Consider the following 26,590-nt stretch of genomic DNA (forward strand, 5'->3'; position numbering starts at 1 on the left):
GACCACAAATGGTCAACATGGACAAAGTTAACATAGACAAAAAATCGATATTCAAATAGTTGACACATGAAAAGGTAAATTTTTGTAATGTTTTTTAGAGTCAATTTATAGATTTCAGCACATGTACCCCAAATTAGTGTACTGCATCCCCTTGCATGCCTTGCTTCACTTCGCACAATTTTCCATTCACAACAGAGTCCAGGTGGATGGTAAAGTATAAAAAAATTCTAAAAAACCCCAAGTATGTGGACCTTTTCATGTGTCGACCATTGACATGTCAACCATTTGACCATGTTGCCCTTATGCATAAGGACCTATTGACTGTCGACCTATGAACTGGATATCAGAAAATCATGACCAAGCATATCAATGCTCCACAGTTGGCTGTACATGGACACTGGTTCTCCTAACCCATGTGCAAAGTATTCAGCACTAGGCTTTTGATTTTTAACTCTTTCTTGACATACAGAGTAACACTGCGCATATCACACTAATATACGAAGCAGTCTGCAATCATACTGCTCACAGGCAGGACTTTAGACACAACATGACGGAACTTGCACAGTTTTAAACACAACTGAACATGATTGTAGAGAGCATCAGCAAATAGAATTCTGCCATAGACAATTCTTAGTATGGTACTCTCATGTATCCCAACATAGACCAAACTTGATTTACCCCAAAGAGTGATGGTTTTCTGGCTCTTCACTTAGACACCTCTCTGCAGTTATTCTAGTATACAGACCACACCTTGTCTTACATACATTCATACATACAGTACACACACACACACACACACACAGACAAACACACACACACACATCATACATACACACACACACACAGCATATATTCATACATCCATAGATGCACACATGCACACACACCATGCATACATACATACATACATACATACTGTACATACACAGACACACAAACACACAACATACATACATACACAAACAGCTTACATACACAAGCTTACCTACAAACATACAAATAACATGCACACGATCCACACACATATGTATGTTTGCATACCTGAAAACATACATATAGCATGCAAACACACCGCATATACACACACACATGCAGCATACCTACAAACCTACATATACATTAGCATGTATTCACACAACACACACAGCATAAATATACACGTATATGCAGCATACTTACAAACATACATATAACATACACACACACACACACACACACACACTGTCAAGCCCCCCCCCCCCCCTTCTCCACCACACACAAACACTCGCAGACCACTAACCAGTGAGGACGAGAAGAGGAGGTCAGTAACTCCCTATATCTGGGCTGTGTCTGGTGCAGAGAGCTCTGTTGTTGGAGCTATCTGTGAGGAACCATCCGCGCAGAGAGCCCTGGCCAGTGCAGAGATGAGGCTGTCTATGTGTCTGCAGCAATTCATTAACCCGGCTGTGTACCACACAAACTTTTGGAGAAAGAAGTGTAGAATCATACACTCTTTCTAGAGACTCTAATGCAGCTCTACCACCGTGGATGTGGTGTGTCAGAGCTAATCCGGGCAATGCCCTGGATTTAAAAAAAGAAGCCTAATCATTAAGGATTTATGTAAACCTGTGATTACCCCTGATTTTGGGTGCCAGCAAAGGTACTGCACATCTTTGTGTAAGACCTTCCGCCAAGGATGGCCCCATCTTGTGCACAAATTAAGGCTGTATGGAAAGTATATATATAGTAGATATGTTCATAGTATATGATAAGTTTGAAACATTGCCTGTAGTATTCATAAATATGATAATGATGATCAAAGACGATGATAGCCAAAAAATGACAAAAATAAAAATATACTTCCCCAAAGTAATGCCGGCACTTCATCTACTATACAAGCCCAGAACTGGCCTTTAAGATAGGGTGCCCCAACTTTTCTTCCCATTGAAATAGTCAGCATCAGCACTTGACTGTTCCAGCCAGGGCTGTTTGCTCTATAGCAGGGAAACCTACAGCAGAGTGTACTTGGACTTCCAAGAGTGACCAGGCTCACTAAATAAGGGAATCCCTAAGATAAAACAAAATCACACCTGTACTGAAAGCACTAGATTTCTGAAATACATCAGTTAGATGGATATGGATTAATCATCAAATTTAGAGAGATTCTAAAGTATTTTGTCAGTGCACACCCTAAATTGGTTTGGTAAGCTGGCAGGGCTCCCTCTTTATCCTGTAGTGCAACATGGCTGAGTATTGGGAAAGAAAAGTAAAAACACTGTGCAGAATATATTTATTATATACATTATAGACATACACAAATGCTTTCTAACAGTGGTGTAAGTTCGTCCCAGTTGCCCAGAGGCAAAATAAATATTGGTGCCCCCCAAATAGCTCAATCAGTAAGGTGTCTGTCTCCAGTAAGGTCATGGGTTCTAACACAAGGTGTGAGACTTGGCTTTCAATTAACTAATTTAAACTTTCAGGGGAGGAGAGGTGCCCCCTTGGCAGCAGAAGCCCGGTGGCAGGTGACTCCATTGCCTCCCAGAGTTATGCCTCTGCTTTCTAACCTACTGTAATTCCAGGGACATTTGTCATCACTGGTAGAACCCACATACAGTATGATGCCATTGTTGAACACAAATGCGATTGGCAGAGAAACAGCCTTGCATTAATATTTATACCCCATCTTCCTAGAGAAATAGCCTTTATTAACCATTTTGTCTTTGTGCCATGGTAACAAAAAGGCTTAAACATATGATGGACATATGACATAGGGGAGGGAAAAGGATGATAAGTAACACCTGTGTAAGAGTAAATTCTTTCTCTCTCTCTCTCTTTCTTTTTCTTCCTTTTTTTCTTTGATTATTTTTCATTAGTTTCTCCTGACCACCGATTATCTACTTATTTCGACTTCACTACATATTTCTTTAAATATATACCTAAAATATTTTGGGGGGAATTAGCCATCAGCCACACCCCCTTTAGTGGTGACAAATTTGGCTGCAAGTATAAGGCAAATGAACAATTCAAGGAAAATATATTTTACAAATAATCACCATTGAATTAATAAGTTAAGTAACGTGATGATCATACTGAGGACAACAATCAGGAAAAGCTCAGTACTAAGGGGGATAATTATTCTCTGCCAATATTTCTGACAGTGGAAATATTAGCAGTTCAGTATTCAATCAAGGCTGGGACTCATCAGCTACAGGCCCACATTCCTTTGCAGATGAGTCTGTATGTATGCTCCAACTGAAAAAAAAGTCAAGGAGTGACTACAGAGAACCTTATAAGGTTTTTGGGGCACGCTTATGAAATAAGTGGTAGTAAAGATGTGATGAAAATTAAGATTTAACTTTTATTAGGTAGCTTAAAAGGTAATTATAAGACGCATACAGAAAAACTAGAATATATTTCTAATACATAATGAAGACATAGCAATAAGTATTATGTTATACGCATTTTAAAGGTACCAAATTACAGTACATACAATTAAATGATTAGATTTAATAAAGGCGAAAATGATTAAACTGTCTCTCCTGTCACTTTTGCATATAAAAATTTCAAATTAGTCACAAAATAATCAGACAGTTTACATTAGATCTGTCTTTTTGTAAGAGAGAGAACAGTTGGATTTGCGTAGGACACACCCTGTTTATTAATTTCCCACTGTGAAATAAGGTTCAGAATGATACAGAGTGTCCGTCACACCTTTGGAGGGAGATGTGTTAACCAGGTTCAGCAAGAGCGATGGATGTGAGCAGAGGAGACAGAAGAAAACATGACATGCATCATCCTCCCAGTGGTTTTACTTCTGCTTTCTTGATTAATTACAGCACCGGATATTCCCTACGGGTCTCCCACGTAGGTACTGATCTGGCCCTTCACTGCTTAGCTTCTGAGTTCGGATGGTTTCAGGCGCTCCAGTGTGGTATGGCTGTATTACTCAGAGATGAGAGAGCAAAACTGAGTGGAAGTGAGCTGTAGTCAGCTTCTGCTGTTTACCAAGTCAAGTGGTGTTACCCTGTTACCCTTGCCAGCATTGCAGGGAAAACAACCAATCGTTTGGCAAATGAGAGAGCCTTTAATGACAGAGCAGGTGCGAGGTAATGAAGAGTGGTAAGGGAAATTTTAAGCAGTGTCTCCTCCTCTGCTGTCCACCATCATACTCAGTATCAGGTGGTGGATGAGAGGGAGAAAACAGAGCAGACCTCCCTTGAAGTAGAAATAAGGAAGAATGAGTACAATGAAGCTTGAGTAAATGGGTAACAGGTTAATTAGACACTTAATTGGTTAAATTGCCAGGTGTGTTTTGAAATCAATATACCACTTTGTCTAAAAATGTAACCTCTGTCCTGGATTTGGATAGTGTTCTGGGTGTCAGTATTGCAGTCTGAACACCCAGTTCACCCAGGGGTTGATAAGCAATGCTGGTACAAATATTTTACAGGCGTTACTGTATTGCAACATCTGATAACATAGTTTCATAAATCCCAACAAAAAACAGAAATCATAAGTTACACCTATGGTACTGTACTTCACTAGGAGAATTTAGTCACTATTGTGAGTTCTGGGAAATGACCATAAACCTGTCTAGATACAAAGTTGATAAACTCGTAATATACAGACTGTGAGGAGAGACAGGAATAGCATAAGCGGTCGGCGCCGCTGAGGTTAATTAGTGGTGTTTGAGAAGAGGCAATCAGAGGATAGGTGAAGGTGAACGCTGGCCGGGACAGCGGGTGCTCGGGCAGAGCCCGTTACCCTACTGTAACGTTGTACTGGATGCTCCGTGGTTGTAGATGCGGTGTGCGGACATGGATGTGCGGCAACTGCTGGTCACAGAGTCAGCCGGGGGAGGGGGTGTGTCCTGCGTGTCACAGACACGTGTTTCGCCACTAATTAACCTCAGCGGCGCCGACCGCTTATGCTATTCCTGTCTCTCCTCACAGTCTGTATATTACGAGTTTATCAACTTTGTATCTGGACAGGTTTATGGTCATTTCCCAGAACTCACAATAGTGACTAAATTATCCTATTGAGGTACCATAGGCGTAACTTATGATTTCTGTTTTTTGTTGGGATTTATGAAACTATGTTATCAGATGTTGCAATACAGTAACGCCTGTAAAATATTTGTACCAGCATTGCTTATCAACCCCTGGGTGAACTGGGTGTACAGACTGCAATACTGACACCCAGAACACTATCCAAATCCAGGACAGATGGTACATTTTTAGACAAAGTGGTATATTGATTTCAAACCACACCTGCCAAATTAACCAATTAAGTGTCTAATTAACCTGTTACCCATTTACTCCAGCTTCATTGTACTCATTCTTCCTTATTTCTACTTCAAGGGAGGTCTGCTCTGTTTTCTCCCTCTCATCCACCACCTGATACTGAGTATGATGGTGGACAGCAGAGGAGGAGACACTGCTTAAAATTTTCTTACCACTCCTTATTACCTCGCACCTGCTCTGTCATTAAAGGCTCTCTCATTTGCCAAACGATTGGTTGTATTCCCTGCAATGCTGGCAAGGGTAACAGGGTAACACCACTTGACTTGGTAAACAGCAGAAGCTGACTACAGCTCACTTTCACACAGTTTTGCTTTCTCATCTCTGAGTAATACAGCCATACCACACTGGAGCGCCTGAAACCATCCGAACTCAGAAGCTAAGCAGTGAAGGGCCAGATCAGTACCTACGTGGGAGACCCGTAGGGAATATCCAGTGCTGTAATTAATCAAGAAAGCAGAAGTACAACCACTGGGAGGATGATGCATGTCATGTTTTCTTTTGTCTCCTCCGCTCACATCCATCGCTCTTGCTGAACCTGGTTAACACATCTCCCTCCAAAGGTGTGACGGACACTCTGTATCATTCTGAACCTTATTTCTCAGTGGGAAATTAATAAACAGGGTGTGTCCTACGCAAATCCAACTGTTCTCTCTTACAAAAAGACAGATCTAATGTAAACTGTCTGATTATTTCATGACTAATTTGACATTTTTATACGCAAAAGTGACAGGAAAGACAGTTTAATCATTTTCGCCTTTATTGAATCTAATCATTTAATTGTATGTACTGTAATTTGGTACCTTTAAAATGCGTATAACATAGTACTTATTGCTATGTCTTCATTATGTATTAGAAATATATTCTAGTTTTTCTGTATGCGTCTTATAATTACCTTTTAAGCTACCTAATAAAAGTTAAAACTTAATTTTCATTACATCTTTACTACCACTTATTTCATAAGCGTGCCCCAAAAACCTTATAAGGTTCTCTGTAGTCACTCCTTGACTTTTTTTTCAGTTCTGTTTTGAACTTCTTTGGGAGCACCACCAACCAAATATCGCTGTTAGAATACACACCACCAGCTGTTACTATGTTGGTTTGTACACAAATGAAACCTTAAAATACACATACTAATTGTTTAAGTAACCTGTGCCAATCCGTCCCGTGTCTAAAAAAAATGTATGTTCCAACTGTCAAGTGTCAGAAAGTCCATGAACCACTGAAAATGCTGCCATTTTGGTTAAAAAACGGCTGTTAATTTGACAATTTATGTATGTTTTTCATCAAAAGGGCATAGTTTTCACCGATCCATGGAATATCCAACACTCAACAGTCAGAATACTGAATTCCGACTGTCGAGTTACTGTCTGATAGTTCCAACAGTCAGAATCCAGAACATAATAACCCCTTTAGTCTACATGAGAAAAGACTGCATGTGGTGTGCTTTGCTCTGATATCAGTATTGTGTACAGAGTGAGTTTAGAACACCTGGTGCTAGAGCTTAGCATTCAAGAATTTTCCGCACATGTTGGGGAAAATTTAAGATGGGAGTTCTATTTCACAAGTGATGTTGCTATGGGCAACCAATCAGATACTATCCATTATCTTCTAGAAGTTGCTAAATAAATAAGAACTATATTCTGACTGGTTGTCTATAACATCATCCTTGTCAAATAGAACTCCCATCTTACTACATTTCCCCTATTGTGCTTGAGCATAAATGGAGCTCGTTAAGTTAACAGTGACCTGCCAGTGGAATAATAAGACTCACTACAATACTAATGGCCCCCTTAACCACTCAAATGAGTACAAAGACAGTATACAAAACTGGACAAATCCTAATCTTAGTGTAGTGTCCATAGATACAAACCATGCAATGGTCATGTTTCACCAACTTACTGACCCTGTAGTAAAGCAACAATATATAAAGCCCTTCACCTATATAGTGCATACCCAGCATTAATCATTTTACATTAGCTAAACCATACATATTGTATGGGGGAAATAACCAATCATATTTGGATAGTCTACCTCCTAGACAGTAATGGGTATATCCAATAAACTTGTCATTGAAACAGTTTGATGTTTGTTTAAAAGTAAAATCAAACTAATCCAGTCATCATCAGCAATTGTATAATAATTTATTTGAATTCGATCTCCACAGTTATAGCTAGCTACATGACTTATGCCAACACAAATTGTGGCACAGTTGCCCACTGACACTTGACTTGGACAAATACAGTTGTAGATACATATTCCATGTACACCGTCTCAATCAAACACATCTGAAGTATAAGATGAGAAGTGCTACATTACAAACTTTATCCCTATGTATTCCAATAACCGGGTATATAAAACAGTTTATTTTGGTATTAACTGTATGTTATCAGAATAGTAGAAAAAGAAAAATAGAAATAAACGAACTTTCAACGTACAATAGATACATTATAGTAATAAAACAAATGGCTTTTTTCAAGTTTAATATTTTTTTAAAAATGAACAATGTAATAACTTCATAAATAATTCAGTATTGATAAAGAAAGAAGTTGTATATGAAAAAAAAGTGTAAAATCGCCAAATAGGTTTGCTTACAAAAGAGAAACAGTCACAAAATATATAAAATGCCACATTGAACGAGGCAACTGTACTCTACCTAAAAAGGTAGCCTACTCCTTGACAGTCCTACTCAAACAGTAGTGACTGATAAAAAGGCATTATGTACTCTTGCTCCATCAGGAGACTTTTCTCCATGTGTCATTAGTTCTTGGATTGTCATCCAGTTGTCCAAAATCTTTTTGTTTCGCTTTTTCATCATTTTTTTGTGACTCAGTTCAATTATACTAACTTCCTTTTTACTCTCACTGCCACTCTGTGGACTCTCTTTAAGACACTCCAACCTACTGCGCATCATGAATTCCCTCCTCCTCCTCTGTTCCTTTGCTCTCATGAGGTGCTGTTTTCTCTCCTCTTTACTCCAGTAACGCCCCATTTTCATCTCACTCATTGTATCATCATCTGTGGTCATTCCACTTCTTTCTTCCTTAATTTTTAAGGCACGCTCTCTTAAAAGCTTGTCTCTTACTGGTCTCTTAGTTATGTACCTTGTCCCATCACTTCTTACTTTCACTTTCCATTCCATCCTTGGCTCTGATGACCTTTGTGACTCTTTGCACATTGTTACCAGATTTAGTTGACTTTGTGCATATTCCACTGCTGATTTTTGTTGGATGAGTTGCATGTAACTTTGATAATGTCTTGCATGGACTGGTATATTACCATATCTATATGTTGAGCTATGGTAAGGCGAAAGGTAAGGAATTTCCTCAGTACTTTGTCTCCTGTAGTCTGAGAATGTACTGCATTCTAACATATTTCCCTGGCCTGGTAAAACTAGGTTCTGATCATTGGTTTTAGATTTGGTTGGAGTGTTTTCAATGCTGCTTAGTCCAGATGATAAATGGTTTGTAACAATAGTGCTTCGGATGTTTTTACGGTTTGTGATACTGATTATTCTTTGCAGGGAGCTGTCCGGGGACCTGTCTACAGTTAGAGGTGTGCTTCTACAGCTTTCAGCTGTGTTGTAAGCACTAGAACTGTCCTTGTCAGAGCGCTCTGTATGTCCTCTGATGTAGCCCAGTTTACCTCCCTGAGGTTCTACACTGGTGGTATAATTACAGATTTCATCATTATGAATTTCCCAAATGTTCCCACATTGATTATTAGCACTTTGGCTTCGGTGAGCCTGCATTATACTCTGACATTCAAGTTCAATATTTCTCAGTTCTTCATTTAAAAGTTGTAATTCGTGTTCTACTCCACCGTGCTCTGTTCTGCTACATTCAATTGTGCTGCTAGAGTAGTACAGATCATACTCTCCACGGTTGCGGATTTGGCACTTAAGCTCTAGCAATTGTCGAAACCTATCACATTCCTCTTCCTGATTGATTGCGGGATCAGAATCGATGTATTCCCCAGAAATAAAACGTTCATTACACTGTAGTTCAGTACTTTCTAATGTGAGCTGACTTTGCCTTAGTTCTGTATTTTGCAGCAGAGTACTGGTGTGACCTTTAACGATATTTTCCAACTCTGAGCTCTCATCATGGTGCTGGCTTTCATCTGTACGTCCTACGCCACTATCTTTTTCGTGGTTATTAGATGATGAAGTTGCCGTGTCAGTTGTACCATCTTCCTCTTCTGGCTTTTTCTGCTTAAGAGAAGAAAATGTTTTTATTAACTCATTTTAGAGTTTTGCAACCTAGACAATATTAACTAGAGCATGGCATTGTGCCTTAAAAGAAATACAGAATTTACAGTTTTACGGGCAACCAAAATGTTTACTCAAGCAAGATTTCTATATTTTTATATCAAACAATGAAAAGGAATGTATTTTTTTATTTTTTTTTATTTCTTGCTAAAGAAAATTCATAATTACAACACAATTGTAACCGTAAAGTCAGAATAGTTTTCAGCGCTAAAATATCTCCAGCAAGTTCTGTTTTGGGGGGAATTTTAAGGCAGTGCTCTGTAACAGTTAAAATATGTTTTTTACAAAAACTTATACAGAGTGCTGTTGTAGTTTCTATCATTATTATCATTACGCAGTTAATTTTTTACCATGCGCAGCTGAGGATGCGTATATGCTGTGATAATACAGTATAAACAAAATGTATCAATTATCGCATACAATGAGAGTGCTTGTGAGATAGCACTGTCCCTGCGTTACCAGTCTGCAGCCTTAATATTTTTCAGGAAAAATAATAATGGCTGAGGTAGCCCCTCAACATTGTAACAACCCCTCAAAAAGACTTGGGGGTTTATTCTAGTTCATTCTTTCTGACAAAATCCTTCTTAGATGGACAAAACCATGTGCACTGCAGGGGGGCAGATGTAACATGTGCAGATAGAATTAGATTTGGGTGAGTTATTTTGTTTCTGTGCAGGGTAAATACTGACTGCTTTATTTTACACTGCAATATAGATCTCACTTTGAAGAAAAACCCCACCCAAATTTAATTCTCTCTGCACAAGTTACATCTGCCCCACCCGCAGTGCACATGGTTTTGTCCATCTAAGAAGGATTTTGTCAGAAAGAATGAACTAGAATAACCCCCTTGGTTATATTGGTTAACCTGGTTAAAAAAATGTGAATGAAAGGGTTTGGAGCAGTTAAAAAAAAACTGCTCCAAAATCCCTTTAAAGCATATTGTTAATTAATATTGCCCCAATTCAGAGATACCTGTAGAGGAGACTCCAATTCCCATTGTGGGTGGGGCAGGACCAGGTGTCAGTTACTAGACCTCATCCCTAAAATGCTGCAGTTTGTGGGTCCACATGAAATGGGCAGGGCTTAATCATGCAAATGTGCATCATTCAGCTCCATCCCAGATAATGCACTGCAATTTCCAATAAAATCTCCTCATCCTGAGAACTTCACTAGAAAGTGGGTTGGAAGCAGGAAAACTGTCCTCTCTTCATTGTTATGGGGAACAGCTTGAAAAATTGGGAATCTCCAAAAGCGTACATTACAGTAGACTCATGCAGTATATGCACTAAACAGATAATAGATAATAGATAATAGAGAATAAAACATTGACATGGTATTCCTTCTAGCCTCATGATATATATGGTCATTTCAGATTTTTCTGTTATCATCATGTGATGATATTTCTATTGAATGTTAGTATAACATTATATTATTGAATGCCTTTACTGAATGCTATATTGTTTGTGCTTTTGTTTAGCTTAATCATTGGACCAAAACTGCATCAGTCTCTTAGCAAATACATCTACCTTTCAAATTTACAGTCATGTCAGCCACTTTATCACTGACACCTTCCTTATTTATTGTTACTGGTCATTTAAAGAATGTGTCATTGGTTAACCTGGCTTTCTCATAGTGTGTACGTGTGCACCAACAGTCATTTATTGTGAGTTGGGTTAACAATAACACTGGCAGAACTCACAACTGGAGCAGATGAATCCAACTGTGACCTTAACTACCGCTACTCCTCCTAGGTGCCCGGCAGTGCAAGTACTACACTAGTGACACCTAATTGATGTGAATACTGTACTGAAATAAAATAATTAATAAATTGAGTGAAATAATTATTTGGAAACTTTATGAACTTTTCTCACTCGCAGGACCTAGGGCATACCTCCCAACTTTGTAGCTGCAGAAATAGAGCGTCCACAAAGGGGGGGTGGCTTATGCAAATGAGGGGTGCAGCTTTGGGTGGGATAGCGGGACAGGACCCGGTAATCGGGACCTGTCCCGCTGAAATCGTGAGTGTTGGGAGGTATGCTAGGGATAAGAATAAAAACTAAGCCCAGCATCTATCAGTCTACCAATTACCATATAGATAACTGCCTATTTGCTACATTAGATGTTTAATCATTTATACCTGTTGCACTTCATTAGCTGTATATTGTGTTGTTTCATGTTGTTGTTCTTCTAGCATTTGCATGTTCAACTCTTCCAAGAATTCATTCCTTTCATCATCGAGCCAGCCTTCATCCAGCTGTAAAGAATACATTAGAACATCACATTATGACTAACACATGGTAATAGGGTGTATGCCCTAATAGTAAAGCCTGGCCATTCCTTTCATCATAATGATTCTTTTGAAATACAAGCTTTTTATACTGTGCTTTACACCAAAATAAGAATGATAACATATTCATTACCAATGCCTTTCATCCTACACGTAAACAATAAAACTAATTTGTTGATAATCTGCCAGCTCTCCTAACATTATGAAAAAGACATAAGTAGCAATAAACAGTTATAAATGTGTATGTGCTGAGCAGTGTGTTTGCTGGTGTCAGATGCAGGGCACGATGTTGCTATGGATAAAACTACAGAGATTCACCATTAGTTTATATTTTTACTTCAAAGCTAATTGTACTGGAAAATGATGAATGATTTCAATGCCAGAAAGAAGTCTGGCCTGAAATCAGTGGATCATTTAATATCACTGTGTATATATCATAGAGAATCTTTATGGTTGGTACCTCAGAAGAGAGAAATGATTAGGGCTATTATATCATTTATAATGATGGGCATTGAACATGATTCTGATTTGTGACTGTGCACCTTGACAAACCATGCAATGCAAGGGCTACAAATACCTTTCTTTTTGTTGTTGCATGCAGGGTAAACACTGGCTGATTTTGCAAGTAGCCCACATATGCCATAAAACTTTATTGTTATTAGATTTTTGTTTGGAAACGGCACTATCACATCTGTCCCCTGTACCTATCCAGATCGCTCGCATCTTGCCTGCTTCCTTGTGAATCTTCTGGTGAATTGAGATATGGTATAGAGGGGGCAGGGCTTAATGATGCAAATTTGAATTATTTAACCATACCCCTATGGTTTAACCATATGGCATTTTGAGTGGCAGGACCTAGTTAATGAATATGCAAGCCGCATTTTTTCTAATGTCTTCTCTGGGAGTGGAGACTTTAAAGGTAGGCAATAATGCTTTCTTCCCAACTCAGAATCAAGTGCCTAAGAATGCATAATGCTATATATCACCTCAGCAAAGTTCCTCTGTTTGCATATGGGGGGTCATTCTAATTTGCATGGTCCCTGGCAAATTCTCACTGGGAACCAATGTTTAGCCTCTGCTCATGTGCATATTCGCATATATGCATGTGCAGGGCTGCTGTGTGGACACCTACTGTGACATGCATAGTCACCAATGCATTTGCACAGGGAAGGGGGCAGATCAAGGCAGGCAGGGGGAATTTGCATGGGGGCACCCAGCATTTCCTGGGCATACCCACAAAAATGTTGCGAATGCAGGTGGGCAGTCCCTCTGAATCATTGTAAACAAATATGCCCAACTTTGTGTGAATCTCCAATGTTACCACTGAATTTAATCCTTCATGTTTGGGTGAACATTTGTAACATTTGGTTCCATATAAGGGTAATCCAGCCAACAGCTCGCGTACTGGAGCTTGATATTGCTCCAGCAGAGATCTGAAAGGGAAACTCTGTGACTGTAAGATGGATTCTGATATTCAAAGTGAAATATTTTTGTATTTGTGCCAACATAAAAATATGTTAAAAATGTTGAAGATTGCTCATACATAGCATTTACATTAGTTTATGTTACTTATATTTTGGCATGTAAAGTGCATTGATTAACAGGTTTTATTTCTTAGTGCAGTTACAACTTATTTAATATTGCAAGTTTGTTCTGTGTAATTTTTAACATCCCCAATCCCCCGACAGATCACCCTGCCCCTTAATCTATGCATACAGTCATTGGAATAGTGGGGCCGGAGGGTCAGGGGATCTATGGATTTTTAGCCTAGGTGTATGGGCCCCTTCAGTTCTAATACTAATAATAAAGTAATAATAAATAATACATTTGACAAAAGAGGTCCCAGTTTAATTAAATATTTGAAAATAGTGGCAAAAAAAGCACATGAAAACTATAAGCACCATCCAAATAAACAGTACGCCATTGATGACATCCTGGCTTAGGACAACAAGATGACAAAAACAAACTAGCAGGGCCAATCTCAGTGGCATGTAAAAACTTATAGGGAACTTCCTTTTCTCAATGACAAGGGCAAACTTTTAGGGCCAACTGCCCTTCTTAATTGCAGCGCTAGGTTACCTACCCCTACTTCAACTCCACAACAAAATTGGAGTGTTTTAGACTGAAGAAAAAAAGGTAGGGGTAAATTTACTTAAGCTTCTAAAACTGAAAAGAAGTGATATTGCCCAATCAGATTTTATCATTTCTCTTTTCATCCTACAAATTGATAGACAAAATGATACACAGAAATGATACACAGAAACAGTTGGAAACATCACCTCTTTTAAGTTTTTAAAGCTTTAGTAAATTTGCCCCGAGAGTCCTGCCTAAACTACACTAAACCAGCTTCCCATTCCATAAACAAGCCTCTAAAATATTCTAATTGGCTAAAGAACCATAACTGAATAAACCCAATAGTTTCTTACAGTTAATCCTGATATCTGAAAACTGCCTAAGGCAGGCATGTCCAAACTGTGGCCCTCCAGCTGTTGTGAGACTGCAAGTCCCATCATGCCTTGCCACAGTTTTGCTACTTGGGAATGCTAAAACTATGGCAAGGCATGCTGGGATGTGTAGTTTCACAACAGCTGGAGGGCCGCAGTTTGGACATGCCTGGCCTAAGGGTTTAAATACCCTCCTGAACATGAAATAAACTCACTCCTCAAAATATTTAACAGTGAAAGCTTATTATTCTGGATATAATGTTGTAGTGCTGTATTTGTCTAAGGGCGACAAGGATTGTCTCATCTTCAGAAGTCTTTTTTATGCTAGAAGAGATGATGGTCTCCGTTTCTTGACCCACATTCATCACATTCACATCCTCTTTATTTCCTACTAAAGAAGTTTATATATCTTATTCGTGTGCTTAGTATTATATTGTGCTTTTTAGTAACTAAATGAAAAGACGATCATGCACATGGAACATTTCCATCCTAAAGTATTACTGTCTTTTTCATGTGTCACTTGACATGCTTGTTTAGTGTAAATGCATTTTTATGTCGCTTTATTGCTAACAATGAATTGATAAGTTGCTGTTAGAACCACAGCTGTTATTTTCACTGAATGATGGATTTTCGAAACTTAAAAAGAGCATCATTTCCACAGCACTCAGACAAAAAAGGTCAACACACAGTAAGCAATCATTTTAACAGAGAACTTTAACCATTGTCTTTTTGTATTTGGCTATATATCTCTACTAACCGGTAAATCCGGCCTTGCAACCAGCAGGATGATCTTCCTGCATTCATCACTGGACAGTAAAGCCAAAGCCTCCTCTCTGTTCTGGATATCTTGCCCATTAATCTAGAAAAGCAAATGAAACCTGGAAATTAGTTCCTATTTTCACAAATTAGCACACAATAAAGGGTAGTATCTGCTGATTTTTGGGAAGTGAATGGACATCCAGACTCACAGCGGGCTCATCTTCAGCTCTCAGTGGTAAATGCCTTCACTCAATTACGAGCTTACTAGAAGAACAGTATTGATCGGTGAAGGATGCCGAGTATCAGAGGAAGCAGTTATGTTCATAAATGTCCAAGCTGTGCCCCAGTAACATACATCTAGCAACACAATTAACCAGCCTTTGACAGGTGACGTTTATCTTTCTCCGCTCAGAGTAATGGAAGTGTCACTCTGAGATAATAGTGCTGGTGGTGGGAAGAACAGCAGTGCTTCATCTATGACCAGTCACACTGCAGCCTTGTACAGAGCCAATTAGAGAGCTACCTATTATCTCTCATGAGGCAATACTTAAAAGACAACGTTGATTGTAATTCAGCTATATCATTCTATAATCCTGTAAAATGATTTCAGTCCAAAGTAAAATATATAAACAAGCAAATTACGTTTGTCCCTTGTTTTGGCTGTATTACAACACATTACAAGCTACAGAAATGAAACAAAAATAATTAGATGACTGTGACATTAATGCTGCCAACTGTACAAATAATGACCATTAAAGTAATAAAACACTTTAATGAATGATACTGACTTTTAATTTAGCTATATTTTTTATTTTATGTATGGGTAATAGAAGAGATGTGTGTTCCCACGGCTTTTAAATAGTTCCTTGCACCGGTCCTGTAAGTAGAACATCATCAGCACCATGATTCATGGACTGAGGAGCTCCGTGAATCAAACATCTACATGATGAAATATCAGTGCTCTGTGCAAAAGAGAGACCCAATTATAGTAATGAATGTCCCAGGAGATTAGTTATAAAAATGTTCTCTTTGGGTGAACAAAAATCCTGTACACGCATAGTTTTTCTTAATTACAACCAATTTCTTGTAAGGGCATTTCATTTCAGATGCTCTTCTGTCACTTGAGTATCCGTGTTATGTACAGATTTAAAAATGATTTTGTTTCATTGCAGCTTTCTGTTAGTTCTCTACAGTGGATACGCACAGCTCACAAACAAATAATGCTACTGGTGTAGGTACTATAACAAATAACTATATTTTGATTAGAATGATAAAGCTCATTATTTGGAGTACATGGTGCTCATCCAGAAACGCAAACAGCAACTATATTTTGTGGATCTATAGAGCATGAGGGGAATAAAATAGAGAGACAGATATAGAAAAAAGCAAAAAGTTATAAGTACTTACTCAAGTTACCGTAGATATTGTGATCAGTTTCCATGCTAAAGCTACTAGCTACAAAGAATCATTGGAATGTATAATAGCACATAATATGCCTCTGGACAAGTTTAGACTTGCCCATTGCAACCAATCAGCTTCTACTGTACCTGGCATTTATCAAGCACATTGGGTAGATGTTGTTTGGCTGCTATGGGCAGCTTCTCCACTTGTCCACATCTCTACTTTTTAAATGGTTTGATACAGTACATCCCCCTTAGTATGTTCACAGCAGAGATGAGACTAGTGGGTTTACAAAAGAGTACGTTTAGACTAATTGTAAATTGGCTTAGGATCCTAAATTCCCAGACTAAGAGGTCTATTTACTAAGCCTTGGAGGAAGACAAGTATTAATATTATATTTTTATTATTATTTTTATTAAAAGTGCTTCCTGGTCTGTGGCTTGGATCCGATACGTAATCCCGGCGGTCGGGATCCCGGCGGTCGGAATCCCGACACTGGAATCCCGACATGGGGGGGACGTGGATCGCCCCCCCTTGCGGGCTCGCTGCGCTCGCCACGCTATTTTATTCTCCCTCTATGGGTGTCGTGGACACCCACGGAGGGAGAAAGTTTCGGGATTTCGGCGGTCGGGATTCCAGTGTCGGGATTCTGAACGCCGGGATCCCGACCGCCGGCAAATTGACCGCATCCCTGTGGCTTTTATCAAAAAAAGAAAGTGTCATAGAATTGGAATATCTGGCTAGAAACTTAAAGTTTTTTTCATTGAAATGACTGTTTAGAGTTGAATAGATGGAAATAACAGTGCAGTCTTTCTCAGCACATTAATAAGTAAATTAAATACTACATAAATGTGTACGTTATGCTAATAAATAATTTTAGGTGTTTGCAACTATGGCTTATTTAATGGAAAAATGGAATGTACAATAAAATGAGTAGTAAATAAGACATTAAAACATACACAAATAAAGAAAGAATAATGATGAAAACTAAAATCTCCATTATAGGCCAAATGGTCTATCAATGTGATCTTTGAGCTCTTATCTAATGCCACAATGAGTAATGATAGTGCTCCCTCTCCATTACCCTATCACAGCCCTGTCGGCAAGCAGATATGTTTCAGAAGATGCTATCCTTCTTCAGCTGACTAGATATCCTCCTTCCAGGCCACACAGGTAGATAAATAAATATATCTGAGAACAAACATTTAAAGTGTGTCATTTAAAACTACCCATTCCTCTCAAAAGACTACTGATTTCTAGCAATAACACTGGAGGTTCCACTAGTATTTCTGTGGGAAAATTGTCACTTGATTCTATTAAGTAGACTCCAAGCTTGTATCATTATTGATTACAGAAAATAATGCCCACAAATAGATACAGTAGATAGATAGCTAGATATAGATAGATAGATACTTGCAAGAACGCTCTATCTATCTACCCATCCATCTATCTATCTATCTATCTATGTATCTATCTATCTATCTATCAAATTAAATTATTTAAGTCTTGAACTGACAAGTAGATTTAGCTGTGCAATGCAACTCATTTCAATATTTGGTATTTATTTGATCGCTATACATCAGTAAATAAATATATAAATGACTTTAAAAAGATCACCTCAGAACTAAACATTGTTATGTTATTGAGTACTTGCAACAGAAACATTTCCTCACAGGCATACAGTATCTGAGGCTGTGTCTAGCTGTGATTATATCCCAAGTACATTACCATGACCTTACTATACTCTACTAAACTAGTCTCAGTTGTAGTGGGTGAAGATAGACTCGGCATGAAAGTAATATTTCAGCAGAAAGCATAGTGCCATGATTAATGGTTTCTATAGAGTCTAATTCTAATGTCAGGTTCTGATCTTCCTCTGGAAGGGGATTGGTATGAAAGTAACATTTCATCTAAAGCATACAGTAGCACCAGAATCAACGGATTCTACAGATTCTAGCTAGTTTCATGTTCTGATCTCCCACTGGCAGTCATCCAGCTTTACAATGTAGACTGTGGCTCACTGCGTCCCAACAGGAGCACCACTGATCAGTAAGGTAGTGACTCCCTGCTTCTCTGTACATAGAGTCAGCTTCATCCATCATCCTTCATGTGTGTCAACTAAGAATATGAAGATTGAATAGATTTTCAGCTTTAAGTTGAGCTGTAAACCATGAGAAAGGTCCCATAAATCTTAACAAAAGGAAACAAGATACCTATTTAACAAGAAGCTTGAACAATCTTCAAAAGTCACAGTATGTTCTTTTATCAGGAGCAAAATGGAACAGAGTAGTTGTCGGAACTTTGCTGGTTATTGTGTTAATTCAGGGGCTTAAGGACATAGAATTTTCGAATATGAAGCCACCAAATTGAAAGTATAATTTATAGTATAATAAAATAAAAAACATCTTTAGATGCAGCTGACTTGGAAGTGTGCACTAGTTTTATTATGCTTTAGTTGTAGGGACTGTACCATCAAATGTATGTGTTTAATTGTACTTACTAAAGGAACATACTGTACTGTAGTTTTATATCATGTTTTTGTGTTGGCTAATAGCAAAATGAGTGCTTGTTGACGTCCTGTTGATTTGTCCTATCATATCCCCAGACCTTGTTTTGAACCCGGTCCTAACCTCTCTTATGTTAAATGCACTGTATTCTTTGCCATAGTTGTGTAATTATAAAAGTTTTATAATACAATAATAAGATTACAGAGTCCAGAGATCAGTGACATTTAGGCTGAGTAAGTGAAAGCAGCAAAATGCAACTATACTAAATACTGGCCTTTCTACACACACTTATGCCCCCCATACACGGTCCGTTTTTGCGGTCCGTTCTGTACTTTTAAAGTACACATCGTATCGGATCGCATCCCTTGTGCATGCATTGTGCATGCACTGCGATCCTATACGATGTGTACCTAGTACAAAAAGTATGTGCAGCACATACTTTTTGTACCGTACTATGTGATGCGCGGGAGCGCGCATCGCATAGTACAGAACGGAGCCGGCAAAAACGGAGCGTCTATGGGCTCCTTTAGGTGCATATTCAATTAGCAATGGTAAAAAATTAAAGTGTCTATGGTGCCTAATTTTCACTTTACATGGCCATGTGTGCTACCGATGCATACACATTTCAATTCAAGAGCAGCAATGCAAGCTTTTAATAAAGAAAAAGAGGGAAGTCTGTATGCCTCCTAAAAAAGTGCAAATAAATATTGGCTAACAGAATTGATATGTAGTATTGGCCAACATTAATATATTTGAAGTTTTTAAAATGTTTCAAATGGCTGGTTTTTGCATTTTTTTTTGTATAATACTTTAAAATTGATAGAAAGCAAGTATTCCAGATTACCATAGGGTGCATAAAAGAAGCCCGTTATTTGATGTTTGGGTAATTTTAAGCAACTTAAAAAAATATGTTAAAATAACCTATACTTCCCCACCTGTAATCCTAAAAATACCTGTCCCATCCATACAGCACCACGGTATACCTCTCCCACATGTTTAACCTATTATCTTGCATTTTGCAAAATATTACCCCTAATATTAAGCTAATTAAAAACTAGAAAGTGTCTACTGTAACTAATCGTAAATACCTATTGAAAATGACTGCTGCTAAATCCTAACATTGTGGGGTCAATTACATTTCCACAGAGCTGTACACTACAGATTTCACAGGATGTAATCAGATTTCTTCTTAAAAACTATGGAGGTACTGTACAAAGAAAAATCAGGTTACCATAGTTGCCCATTGGAATCTACCCCTTTGCGTGTTTGATTTCACCAGTTAGATTCTCACTAACTTTCAGTATAAGACTGGCCATACACAGTGGGGCAAATGTAATATGCCTTAATGAGAGATAAATGCAAGGGTGATAAAGAGAGATAAATGTCCAGCCAATCACCTCCTTACTGACTTTTTTCAAACACATCTTGTAACATGGCAGTTAGCAGGTGATTGGCTGGACGTTTTTATCTCTATTAATCACCCTTGCATTTATCTCTTGTTAAGGCTTAATACAGCTGCCCCATTGTTTGTAATCTAGTTGTAGAAAAATGTGCAGCGGGCAATTGATTTAATGGTACCAATTCAATTAGCTACTATTTACTGCTGAATATAATAATGATGTGCACACATATCTATTTCTTTCAGGCTCAATGTCACTCATTTTTTGTACCCCTCTACAGGGTCTAAGAAAATCGTACTTTAGCAATGCTGCTGGGCATGATGTGCAGCTCCAGAGTGGCACATTGTGACCAAGCCTTTAATTAAATTACCCACACAATGACCACATTATAGTTGGACAATCATACCAGAGATGGTTGCGGTTGGGTGTATTATAATCCTAAAGCTACCTTCCCATGTACATACCTGACATGCATGCACACATTTCAATGCTGATCTAAAATATGTGTGCTTCCCTACACTTGGCGACGTACAATGAGTAAAGAAAGAGCATGCCAATGCTGACCTGTGCTGTAATGTTGCTGTTATTATAATCTGAAGCTGGCACCCACAGATATGGATATGCATATTTCACCTATGAGTGGTAGTAGATGCCTTAATGCTGGTGCAAAGACTCACTGATAGTGATGAGAGGGGCTAGTACTAGCTAGCCGCTTCTGATGGATGGACTAAATTTATTTCTTCAATGAATGCATTGTTTGCTACCAAAACAAAGGATAACAACCGTTTCTGTTTCTTATGACCTTGTCTTTGTGAAATTGTATCAGAATGCACTGTAAGTGTGCCTGACACAATCCGTGCACATTTGTGGATAAAGCAGAACTAGGTGGATCCTGACCAGCCACCACTTCAATATATGATTGGGAGTTACTTTCATATGCAGACTTTTATTTCTTATTGTTTTTTTTCTTATTTGACACAGATTATTAAATTCAATATTTATTTAGTGAGTTTTTTTTATAATGTTTTAATATTTATTGAGGTGGCTATTCATAAGGGTTGTACAACAACACTGAAATATGGATATCCTATTATCACCTATAAACATCAATGTTTTTTACTGGGCTACTCAATATAGAAATAAAAAGTTTGATTTCTCATGAGAACGCACAGGTTCAGTAAAATCTGTATGTTTTTTCGGCTGCCGCAGCCCTGTTTTCACTGGAAAATGGGGCTGTTTTCGGGGATTTCGCTTCAGGCAAAACAATGTTCCCAATAAGCTGTGGCATGTATGGCTTTTTGGGCTAATTAGATAGCACTGGGTGACCTTACTATCCCCAGTCAGCGATCGCGGGTAATAGGATATTAGCATACATGTTAGTCTGTGTAGGGTGACTGCCATAATCCCAGCAAAACAAATCAATTCTGAATTATTTTTTTTTTTTTTTTTTATACACTGACCTGCAAAATCCTGTCTCCTTCTCGAATGCGCCCATCCCTTGCTGCAATACTATTTGGATCAATCTGTATAAAAAGTAAGAGAAAAAGGTTGATCATTAATGTTGCAAGTTTTTATATATCTCATTTCTGAGATATCAGGTATCATGCAGTCCAATCTGTTGTTGGTTTGAAGCCACAAATGAACATTGGAGAACCATAGGTTCAGACATCTCCCCAATAAATGTATATATTTTTTAAATTAAATGATTAAATGTATTATCCACCTATCTACTGGTTTCCACGACTTGCAACTGTTCAATCAACTTCATGCTGCAATTGTTAAGCCCTTTAACATTTTGTTACTGGCTACCTCCGCTGGCAGTCAAAAGAGTCAGCCAATAAAAAACAGTAAGGAAAAAGATTTGTAAAGGAAGATTTTAGTATGAAGTCAGGCAAGCCTGAAGCTGGTTGGACATCATCCATACTCTATATAGAGAGGAAGAAATCAATTCATACACTAATAATAGATGTCTTAATGTATGTTATCAATGTATAAATAAAGAAAAAAAAAGAATGACTAAAATAATCATATTTTTTTATTTATTTATATGACATGTACTGACCATGCAGTGCTATTCTTAAATAAAAGACCCACAGGCATATTTAAAATAAAATCTACACCAAATACAGGATATAAAAAAACTACTTATATCCTTTGTTAAATTATCCTCTCAAATAAACCTATGAGGTCCGCATATACTTTTGTACCACTTTAAATAGGCATTAATATCATACTATTGTTATTGTTGATATATTAAGATAAATCTTGACAGCTTTGAGGGCTCTCGAGCTTCCCAGGTATTTAATATTTCTGTAATGAATAATGATCCACTGTCCAGAGTCGGAACACTATCTATCACCTTCGCTTGATGGTTATCCTAAGCCATTTATTTGTCCATGTCACGCCATAAGCTATTTTTCAAACAAAACACTTCAAGTGTAGCATTTGCTTTAGGTTACATTTCATATAAAATGTTCAATAATCTATTTTAATAATAGCCTGTCACCAAAATAATAAACTAGAGTCTGTTATTTAATGGCAAAAGACAATGTAATTCCAGATGATCTGAAAACATTATAGCACCTTGCCCAGTAAAGAAACCTTGGGCTGATTAAAAAGAAATAATGATTTTATGCTTAAACTTAAAAACAGTAAAAACAAAGATTATACATTTTCTGTGCTATTCTTTAATAATTTCATATACAGCAAGGACAATGGAAGGATAAATATTGTCTCTAATTATTACTTAATGAAAAAAAGGAAATTAAACCTGTCTGATGGTATTTCATAGTATATCACTAAATTACTAGTTTATTACCTAGTAAAAAAAGTGTCATGATTTAGCATACTGAATTGAATTAGTGACAATATTTAATGCTGTCCTTTATAACCATTTGCCCACTATATATAGCCCCATAACAAGGAGCAACTTGGATGTGGGATCAGTAAACCCCTGGCCTGTGCTTTGTCTGGCATACTGCATACAGGGTGAAATGTAATAGGATGAGCGATTCAGAAAATGAGAGATTTGGTAACAAATCTCCAGATTTTTTAAAGCAGCAATCATTTACACTGCAAAATCAGACTGGTTTTGCAGTGGAAATTACTGCCGGTTTAAAAAATCTGGAGATTTCTTACCAAATCTCTCACTTTCTGAATCGCTCATCCTATTATATTTCACCCACAGTGTCTGATTAATAGTATTATTCCACCGAATATGTCAGCCATTGGAGAGAATAGCAGGAATGACCAATAAGAAGCCTATAGATCTCTGGGAACCCAAAGACCTCACTACAACTTAACCGGCTTATTACCCCACCATAAAAAGTGGTTCCTAAAAAGCCTATAGTTATCAAATAGCAGTATATTAAAGGGTGGACCAATTTGCAGTTTATTCTGAAAGAACCTGAAGAGAGTGAGATTTTGGAGATATTTACAATTAAAACATTTTGGGCAATAGTAGGGAACTGCACGCAGCTTCCATTAGACCTCAAACTCCATTTAAAAACACGTGTCTAGCCCCTATGTTCAAAGAAAATGTGTAGGAAATATATCTGCCCTCTTTAAATACTGATTACAGAACAGCTGGATTTGGCAGATGATGAATTGACTGGGATGTTTCAGAACATATGTGCTATTTTTGTAAGTTACTCTGTTGTAGAGACTCAATTTAAGGTTTTCTCCCTTATTCTAGTTAGGATGCTTCCCAGTGTCCCAGACACATGCTGGCATTGTAACATAGAAGTTGACTCCCAACTACTGTACACATTTGGTTGGACTGTTGACTAAAGCACCCTTTTTAGGACTGAATGATATCCATCTCTAGGGCGATAGTGGGTTGGTGGTCCCTTCTATTATGGATTATATAATTAGTAGTTTGCTGATATGGGAGCTCATGAATGTTATTACTTGGTTAAATAATCATAAACATGATTAACCCATTGAGTGCCAACATTGTTGTGATAGAGCCTCAAAATATCCGCTAAATATGCCAGCTTCACTCACTGCGACTGTTCTTTTAGTATAAATAAATACAAGTACAGCCAAGTCAATTCATAGTTAAATGTTGCAATAAAAAAAAGAACAGTAGCTGTGAGTGATGCTGGCATTTTTACCAGATATTCTGAGCATCTCTCCCAGCAACGTTAGCACTGAAAGGATTAACAAACTACAAAATATACAAATATCTACAAAAGTAATAAATATTTACTAACAATGTTAGGTTCCCAGTCACTCCTTTTTAGATTATTAAAGTTAAGTTGATCATTTGTAGTCTGTTACTAAAGTATTTCAACCAGAGGCATCTTTAGAGAGGAGGAGGACCATGTGCGGCCTCCCCGGCTGGGCCCCCTCCACATGCTAGATGGTCTGGAAAATGTGGACTGTTGTTATATCATGAGGACTGGTATGGCCACCCCTGGTATAGTTTGTAAAAGATTATACTCAGAAGGAAAGGCACTGACCCGATAAGTGCCACTCAGAACATACTCAAGTGCCAAATGTGTCACTAAGGTGCCTACCCCATGTCGAGTGACAGTTTATGATTGTTTCACCTTATAGCAATTCATTATATTCACCAGTTATATTGCAAAATCTATCTAATCCAGAACTAACTAATATAATATTAACATGTACCGTGTCTAGTTTCACCCAAAAACGTATTTTCTCTTTACCTCACTGACATATATTCCTGTATCCTCTTCATCATCTGTTCTGTAGCAAACCGTAAGGCCCAGTCTATCCTGATTATTCAGACGACACAGTTCAACTTCCTAAAAGGAGAAAAAAATATAATTATTCTGGATTGTAATTAGAAATCCTAAATCTGACTGGGTGACTGGTTAGGAGCACTTACTTTATTTGTGTAGTGGTTTTCATACAGTATGTCCACCAGTCACACGCTTGCGCAACCATTTATGGTGTTTGTACAATTACTGTAATCTGAGTTTAGTACATTTGAAGGATAATTTAGGATGACTTGATATATCGATATTGAAGACATGTAAATCATTGTTCCGAATGCATCTGCAGTTCAGATATATGGCATTGTGTTTACAATAGATATCCATATAGATTGTAAGCTTGCAGCAGGGCCCTCCTACCTATAAGTCTGTCTGTTGTTACCCAGTTTGTTTTATCACAGTCTCTATTGTAAAGTGCAACGGAATCTGCTGCGCTATATAAGAAACTGTAAATAAATAAATAGATGGGCCACCCATACATATACAATTTAGCATCTTCTGCCTTCTGTCAGACTACTATAGAAAATAGGGTGTGGTATTGTAGGCAGATAGTGGGGATTCCGATGGTCAGTATACCGACATCAGAATCCCGACTGAAAGTACTCCTCTCACCACAAGTTATATTCTCCCTCTATGGGGGTCGTGGACCCCCACAAGAGATAATAACCCCTGTTGGGCATTTCAAAGTTGGGATTCTAATATCGGTATACTGAATGTCGGAATCCTGGCTACCGGGCTGTCTTCCGGCACCCCAGGAAATACAGGTGTTGGGATCATAATGATCCACACTTATCTGAATAGGCTCTTAAACAGCACAATAAATATGAGGATAAAACTTAAGCTGGCCATACATCAGAAAGATCGATCTTAAGATCAATTGCGCTCATGATTGTGTACAATTTCCCTTGAAATCCCCGGCAGTCCTTGGTAGTTTATGGAAACACAATCTACTCACAATCCATCATACAATCAGTCATACAATCCATCTGCTGCATGATTGTGTACACAAGATGTGCACACAATCTGCATACAATCCATCATACAATCAGTCATACAATCCATCTGCTGATTGTATGATTGTGTACACAAGATGTGCACACAATCTGCATACAATCCATCTTACAATCAATTGAGATTGTATGATTGGGTACAATATCTTTCTGATGTATGGCCACCTTAACAGTGATGTGCCTTCGAAGTGACTGGTCACATAGCTCTCACGTAAGGCCCCCATACACTAGGGCGACATCCCCCTGAGCTTCCCCGGATGCTCCCCGGGGGAGCTGGATTAGGTTGGCACTTGATGTGCCATTTTTTACATGTGATAAATCGTCTCGATTTATCACATGTAAAAAACCCGGGGAGCAGGGGGGCGGGGCTACAGAGGTGGGAGCTGGGGGGCTGGGGACGCTGCGGGGGACACGTCTGTGTCCCCCGCTGCTGGGGACGCTGCGGGGGCCAGCGTCTGTGCGGCGAGGCGGTAGAGGGAGCAGGGGGG

The 26,590-nt window shown here is 38.3% G+C and overlaps 1 protein-coding gene and 2 pseudogenes across 2 annotated transcripts in view; 1 reads left to right on the forward strand and 2 right to left on the reverse strand.

The window, feature by feature from the left end:
* Window positions 1-3,809: 3,809 nt before the first annotated feature.
* On the reverse strand, window positions 3,810-3,927 carry LOC146077302 (5S ribosomal RNA; annotated as a pseudogene).
* Window positions 3,928-5,611: 1,684 nt separating this feature from the next.
* LOC146076141 (5S ribosomal RNA) lies at window positions 5,612-5,729 on the forward strand (annotated as a pseudogene).
* Window positions 5,730-7,409: 1,680 nt separating this feature from the next.
* The window catches only part of PDZRN4 (PDZ domain containing ring finger 4), a 153,300-nt gene continuing 134,119 nt past the window's right edge, over window positions 7,410-26,590 (reverse strand). Inside the window, exons 4-8 of one of the 2 annotated variants that reach the window (XM_083182698.1) lie at window positions 25,024-25,122; window positions 21,811-21,873; window positions 15,041-15,142; window positions 11,690-11,806; window positions 7,410-9,495 (exon numbers count right to left, since the gene is read on the reverse strand). In XM_083182698.1, the coding sequence (XP_083038824.1) occupies window positions 7,972-9,495; window positions 11,690-11,806; window positions 15,041-15,142; window positions 21,811-21,873; window positions 25,024-25,122 (1,905 nt within the window). In that variant the 3' untranslated portion in view covers window positions 7,410-7,971. The remainder of the gene's footprint in view (window positions 9,496-11,689; window positions 11,807-15,040; window positions 15,143-21,810; window positions 21,874-25,023; window positions 25,123-26,590) is intronic. The other variant, XM_083182699.1, reaches the window with a different exon arrangement.

This window comes from Crinia signifera, chromosome 4 (assembly GCF_055691185.1).
Source record: "Crinia signifera chromosome 4, ASM5569118v1, whole genome shotgun sequence".
NCBI classification, from domain to species: Eukaryota; Metazoa; Chordata; class Amphibia; order Anura; family Myobatrachidae; genus Crinia; species Crinia signifera.